The following is a 7,301-nucleotide window of genomic DNA, read 5'->3' on the forward strand; positions in this document are numbered from 1 at the left end:
AAGAAATCTTATATAGGTTTTAAACTGTATTTATTGACTTTGAAGTCTTTAATTCGTCGACCGTAGGATTGGATTACGAAAGCGAAGCTTCGAGGGTAGCATGTGACGTCATAGCTAATTGAAACAGGTAGAAACTGTTGACATTGTGATGCAACGAAGCATTGTTACACCTAATTACGTCATAATGTCGCTTCGTTTAACAACAATGCGCGGGGGGAATTTAAATTTCAAACGAAAGTTAGCTTGAAAAATTGGAATTTTCGCGAAACTGAGAAACGGGTTATAAAAACAAGCGAATGAAATGTCGTTTTAAACCTAGAGAAGGCAGACTTAAAGTCTACATTTCTGTGGTTGGAGCCTTTGCTTCTAAACGAAAGGTGACGGATTCGAGGCTCGGCGATGCCACCTTTGTTGGTGTTTTATTGGAAACGACAAGATCAGTGACAAAATGTCCTGTGGCCGTCGGTTTCATAGTTGTTTATGCGTAACGATTGTACCTTGCTTTATCCTCGCGTGCACGGGAAAGGTCAGTCGATATAACACGGATGTTCTGTTTCATACACCTGGTGTCAGCTTACTAGTTGGCGCGTATGTAGCTTTGTGACAGACTGTTTTTATGTATGCCTGACATTGTGGATACCCCACTAGTGACCACTGCGTTGGAGAAATTGTCGCCAAGTGTCTTGTCCAAGGACACGTGCCCTCGATGGTGGCAACGACGAAACTTTATTTATGTCGCAAAGTGTGCAGAAATCATGTTTAAACTATTCTTATTAGTTTTATTTGTTTGTGTTTGTTACGGGAACGAAGTTAGATACAGAAGGAACGAAAAAAGATGCAGAATCCCGTTAAACTCTCAAAACAGGTAGTTTTTTTTGAAATATTTAATGAATGTAGCTTATTTATCCTTGCGTAGCGGAGCAGCCAAGTCGTTACAACACGGGTGTTCTGTTTTATACACCTAGTACCCGCTTACGAGTTACCACGTATGTCATTTATTTATTTTAGCGAGCGGGTAACGACAGTCGCTATAACACGGGCGTTCTGTTTCATACACCTCGTGCCCACTTACGAGTTACCACGTATTTGCATACTTCGACGTCAACGTAGTAAAAGTTAATCAAAACCTTCAAGGAAACAATGTCGAAGTATTATGAAGCAAGCGTACGTTCAGTACTCCTACAAACTTTCACGATTTGACCAATCTGCTTTGAAAAATTCTAAAATGGGCACTAGCACCGCCAAGTGTCCAACAATGACTGAAAGTTACGTCATAAACGAAAATTCCCCGACGGCGAGAAGCACATCGCCTTACGTCACAGAACTAGTTTATGACAACAAACGGTGAGTGAAGAGTTTAATATTTGACTGTAACCGCTCTATTCAAAGCTGTTAAACAAAAATTTGTCGCAAATATGTGCAGATGACGATAAATACAATGTCTGGTTGTGACAGATGCGACTTTTTATTGATTAGCCTATGTTTTATTTTTATGTAGATATGTGTGTATTTTAATTTACCACGTCTACCATATATCCTGAAACGACAGAGCCTTTTTATTTAATGTTTTAAACAATGGTTAAGCTTTTACCAGCATATATCACCAGTCTGCAAAGTATGGCAGTTCCTGACGAGATCTCGCGCGTGCAAGACGGTTATTTTTCGCGTTCGCGCGTGCTATCATTAAAAATCTACGTCCAAAGCATGTACATTTTCAAGCCACGTTAGGAAATCTTACTTACTTTAATACGTATTTTTTTCTTTGTTTAATTAATTGGCGTACGTAGGAGAAATTGTGGCGTGCATAACCGAAAGTCTGTAAAAAAATCGTGCGTGCACCTGCCATACTCTGCAGTCTGGATATATCAACTGTTTAAAGATTTTTTTGATGTCTAAATAAATGCCAGAAGTATTAGAAAACAAGCAGAGTTATGTATTTGTTACAGAATACCAAGATATCTCCCTCAAAGTAAATGCTTGTGTAGCGGGTGCATTGCTTCTAGTAATGGTAGAGAGACTCTTGTTGGGAAGTCGGTGCCTTTAGTTGCGCAAATCAAAGTTATGAGAAGAAATAAAACAAACAGTTATTCTGTTGTAACAGAAGATGTAACAATAGGCTGTACCTGCGTGCTCAATGTGTAAACTGGTGTTGTTGGTTTTTGTATAAGTTTTATTTTTAGTAATATTATTTTGTAATAACTTGAATGCATTATTTATTAAAGTTTTTTAATGTAATAAAAGTTGTTAAAAATAAACTACAATAGTATAAAGAAAGTACTTCTAGGTGATTGTATCTCACAACTTCTTAAATACATTGTTAACCAAAAGCTAGTTATTACATAATGAGTTGGTAAAACACATTGAAGTAGTATTCGGAAAGTACAAGGTGTTGGGAAAGTCACTGTGCAACTAAATTATACCTGGTTGAAAGTGTTGGGAAAATCACTGTGCACTTACATATTTATTAACAGACATGTTTCAGTATAGAATTCAGGAGGTAAATATGAATGACAATTATAAATGATGTTGAAAGTGACCCCCGTTAGCATCAATATAGGCTTTGACCCTTCTTATTTTGTTTCTAAACACCTTAATCAGCTGCTCCCTTGGAATAGACTGATTGAATTATTAAATCAGCGCACAGTGACTTTCTGAACACCCTGTTCATTGTTGCTAAAAAGATATTTTATAGTAGAAAATGTTAAAAATACATTAAGTAGCGTATGGACAAGTGATGCTAGTTAAAATCATTACCAATACCCCGTCCCATGAAAAACGACAGTTGTGGCAATTTCTTTCTAATGGGTTCTTAGGAGCCGTAATAAAAACAAGTGATTTTAGTCCCAAAACTTCCAGAAAGTTGTCGTCACTATGTTGGGGCAATAGTATGACATGAACACAAATCCTAGCATAAGAGCATACACCCCATGTATAATGAGAGTTGCGTAAGCTATCTTTTCTGCAAGCTCGTATGTCAGCATCTCTTCTGTAAATGGAAGGTATAAAAATAGTTTAATTAATGAAAATTTAGTTTGTTAATTCGGTACGATAACATTGAAAATTGGAAAAGTTTTGAAAAGTGAAAATGGTAACTATAATACACTTTACAGTTTAGAGTAATATAGTAACAGTACAACAACAGTTGCTAAAACACGCTTATTGCCTTATTGGTAAAACAAAAAAGAAATAATGTTTTGTAGAAAAAGTGTGACCGTTACACCCTACAGACAATACAATGTAAATCAAAATAATTAGAATGGGGGCAGTTTTTCTGGGTTTTAGGGTAATGAGCCAACTCTGGCCTAAACTCCAGGACCTTAGGCATATGATATAGGATAGAATTGTTTAACGCCTGTTAATTAGTTACGATTTTAAGACACGATGTAGCTAATATTTTAAGTTATTTACACAACTAAATTAGGAGGTTACTAGTGCAAAATCAGTTTGCAGTTTCTGTTCACATTTGTTTTGGCTTTTAGTTTAAATTGGTTACATTTGTTTAAATTTTGTCCAGCGTTAAAGTATATACATACTTGTGCAGACAGTCCCGTTGCCATGGAAACCTGGGTCGCATTCACAATAGAAACTTCCATTTGTGTTTGTGCAAGTTGATTGTAGATCACAATAGTCATACGCAAAGTCACATTCATTCTTATCTGTGTATCAGATAAAAAAATCTTATTTTAAATAATGTAGTGACTTTTATTTTTTTGTAAAATTACAAGTAATATTTATGCCTATTTAATACAGTTTATTATACTTTGATCTTAATAGTACCAGAAAGAAATAGCAATAACAGATAGGGTAGAACAGATAAGAAATAGCTTATGTTATATATTCTATTATTTTTTGTCATTCCATAAACATTTATGCATGTTTAATGCATTTTGATGTTAATAGTGTTAGAATGAAATGGTGAAGTTGTATAATTTTTTTATCGCCAAGAATTTGTATAAAAGAGTAAAATATATTGGATTAAAAATAGAAACTAATGTACAGAACCAAAGTATCTGTATTAACTATTTAAGCTAATATTAAACTGATAAAAGAGCCTTAATTTTTTGTCCTTAGGCTGTCCTTAGCACAAAAGTTAACTGTTTTTATTCTAACTGTGGTAAATGGAATATTTGTTGGTTATTTTGACCTATATACCAATGATATAAGTGTGTATTTTATGGGAACTAAAATTTATATTTTTCTACCACAGTAATGATGCTTAACTTTATGGTTCAAAATTTGTTTAATCATGTGTATTTTATGGGAACCTAAAATTTATATTTTTGGGTGACTTGCCTTGGCAGATATTATCTTTGTTTTCATAACCATTCCTGCAAATGCAGCTGTAATTTCCCACAGTGTTGGTACAAGTAGAAGATTGGTTGTTACATGGGTTTCGAGTGCATTCATCTATGTCTAGTATATAGTTTAGAACTTTAGATGTAGGTTAAAACTAAATAAATAATAAGTTATGTCAGGTAAAACTACCAACATAAATTACCCTTGCTGTTGTAATTGGAATAAATACAAGCTGTATTATCTTGGTTTATAATACAGAGTGTTTTAAAAGGTTAAATTATGGGTTAGATTTTCACTATTGCCTCATTACAATCGTGGTAAAACTAGATAAATAAGTGAAATAAATTTTTTTTCTATGTCTAGTCCTAGTATATAGTTTAGATGTAAATTAAAACTAGATAGTCTAAATATTCAGTTATGTTATTTTTCTGGCTGTGCCACTGACAACGCATGTGTTAGATTTTTGCTATTGCCTCTCATAACAATCGCGGTAAAATAAGTTACATAAAGTTAAAAAACATCCACACATGCAACCTTGGCATTTTGAAGATTTCATTTCAAATCCTGGTTGACAATTGCATGTGTAATTATTGACAGAAGTATCTTCGCATGTTTGGTTTAAATTACAAGGCTTCTCTGATAGACATCTACCTGGTTCTATTGTAAATAAATGTTAGCTAATTAAATTTGTTTGTCCAGCGCCATGGCACAGCATTTAGCGAGCATGACCCAGAGGTAATGGGTTCAAGGCTCAACGCCGCTACCATTGTCGGCGTATGTGTCCTTGGGCAAGACACGTACTGGCAATTGCTTCAACCCAGTGGTCACTAATGGGTTGTCCAAAGAAAAATAAAAAAATCTAGAAAAAATAATTACCCACAAAGTAACATACATGCTAACTCGTAAGCTGGCACGAGGTGTATTAACCCGTGTTATAACGACTGCCATTTTCTGGCCACGCGAGGATAAAGTAAGTTACATTTATTCATTCAAGCTAGGATATAGCAAGTTACATTCATCTATTTGAAATTATATATCAGTTATCCAGGTGTAAAAAATGGCCCTGCTTTAACTGCGTTTCAACAATTTTAATACAGTTTGGATCAAAAAGCTTGACTTATAAAAGGATAAACTTACTGCAAATAATTTTGGTTTTGTTTTGTTTATCCAATTTGACCATCAAAAAATATCCACTATGGCAAGAACATCTAGCAATAGAAGTTTCTAATGGTTGACAATTTGTTAAATTTGCGTCTCCACAATAATTGATTGGTGAGCAAATGTCAGGAACTAAAAATAAAACAAATTGTTAAAGTAAGAGTTTAGGTCTCCATAACAAACTGTACTTTTATAGACAATAACTCCTGTTCCATTAGTTAACTTTCTGGAACCTTCTTGCGCCAATGTAATGTTTTCATAAGCAAAAATAGGACGATAATTCTCGATTGCTACTCCTGTATCGATGTTTATAGTAAATCCCAGAACCACTGCAAAAATAATGTTGTTATTACTTTGAATTGTAAGCATATTAAACCTCACCTTTGCTTTGAACATTAGCTGAAGAATATTCGGCATAAGTAATAATTGTTAACACAATAATGGAATTTAATATTTCCATTATTTTTAAGTATCTGAAAATAATGATTAAATTGTAATTACTGTTCTAACGAGGTTCCCTGATGAAGCCTTGCCAATTGGCAGATAAAACAATGAAAAAACTTGGTTTTCAACATAGTAATAAAGATAATAACTTTATGTCTCCTCAATAACCTTAGCGAAGATTAGAGAATAATTAAAACATAAAGACAAAACATGGCAACCAATCCACAATGTTTGAAATTTAATATTTTCCATCGTTTCGGTATTTAATGCGTATGTAAAAACTTTTTATACCAGATGAGCCACTAAAGATTATTTACATTATGCCTTGTAGTGGAGGTAACGGAATAAAATTAAATTGATTCCGATAGTTATAAGACCTTTATTTTAAATATTTTTGGGATAAACGTTATTCTGCTAAGACCGTATTTCCTTAAAATCCACTTAAAATAAACTTTATTTCTAATAAATGTGCAAACGAATTAACACAATTAGATGATGCAGTATTCTACTATATAAAACAGGGTATTATATAAAACTAAAAAACAGTATTTCATTAATATAAACTTAAAATAAACTTAAATAGCCTATTCTACCATCAAATGTCACCATTATAAAGTTACATACTTAGTACCTATTTCAGTAAAATGATAATAATTTTGACTATATATACAGTATTCCACTTTATTTTTATATACAGTAGGCTCTTAGTAAATAAAGTTTAATAATTTAGCATTAGGAAGTTACTTACTTGCTAACTACCTGTTGCGTTACAGGATATACGTTTACCCACCCACTAGGAAGTTGTCTCTTATAAAACATAGTGAGGCTTATGATGTAATAGCTCAACTTTTATTGTCACAAGGAATGTAACTTTTCTTCATTTTTTATTTTGTAAAAAAAATATTTTTCGACTTCTTTGTTGTGAAAAATGTGAATTTTACTGTAACTAGTGTCTGCCACTTAAAAAAACTTTTTTCAGTTTTAAAACAACAATTTTTTTAATTATATTTTGTAAAATGATAGTGAAAATAATGTTATTTAGAGAACAAAAAGAAGGAAATCAACAGCAAAAAACAGTTGTTAGAACGCGCTATAGATAAAAAGTGTGGTTATTAATGTTATTATTATTATGTAGAAAACTAATTTTTTACCAAAATATTATGACATCATGATGACAGTTAGTATATTTCTATTTGCTCAACAATATTTCAAAATGAAATAAAACAGTTTTATTATAAATCAAATTACTTATGTGCAACAAAAACCAACAGTTTTAAAACACGATAATAATTAAAGTAACTCCAGATTTACGAAAAAAGTTGAAAAAAACACATTCCAATCATGTTTTAGGAACGCATGCAAACAAACAGATTTTGTTATATGTTCGTTTTTTCATTTGGTAG

The 7,301-nt window shown here is 32.7% G+C and overlaps 2 protein-coding genes across 5 annotated transcripts; one reads left to right on the top strand and one right to left on the bottom strand.

The window, feature by feature from the left end:
* The first annotated feature begins 755 nt into the window (after positions 1-755).
* Positions 756-2,142, top strand: il-17-2 (interleukin 17-2). The gene is made up of 3 exons (NM_001129874.1): positions 756-865; positions 1,135-1,344; positions 1,947-2,142. The coding sequence occupies exons 1-3, from the start codon at positions 756-758 to the stop codon at positions 2,140-2,142; spliced, it is 516 nt and encodes a 171-aa protein (NP_001123346.1).
* A 300-nt stretch (positions 2,143-2,442) lies between these two features.
* On the bottom strand, positions 2,443-6,433 carry LOC104265366 (adhesion G protein-coupled receptor E2-like). Of its 4 annotated transcripts, none has more exons than XM_009859187.3 (7): positions 5,836-6,433; positions 5,643-5,783; positions 5,434-5,586; positions 4,831-4,953; positions 4,294-4,413; positions 3,534-3,656; positions 2,443-2,986 (listed from the first exon to the last, which is right to left on the bottom strand). In XM_009859187.3, the coding sequence occupies exons 1-7, from the start codon at positions 5,912-5,914 to the stop codon at positions 2,838-2,840; spliced, it is 888 nt and encodes a 295-aa protein (XP_009857489.2). In that variant the 5' UTR covers positions 5,915-6,433; the 3' UTR covers positions 2,443-2,837. The 4 variants fall into 4 exon arrangements, with proteins under 4 accessions (XP_009857489.2, XP_026696682.1, XP_018671347.1 ...); XM_026840881.1 differs by having other exon boundaries at positions 2,443-2,779; positions 2,816-2,986; positions 5,643-6,433; XM_018815802.2 differs by having other exon boundaries at positions 5,643-6,433.
* Between the last annotated feature and the right edge of the window lie 868 nt (positions 6,434-7,301).

This window comes from Ciona intestinalis, chromosome 1 (genome assembly GCF_000224145.3).
Source record: "Ciona intestinalis chromosome 1, KH, whole genome shotgun sequence".
Lineage (NCBI taxonomy): Eukaryota > Metazoa > Chordata > Ascidiacea > Phlebobranchia > Cionidae > Ciona > Ciona intestinalis.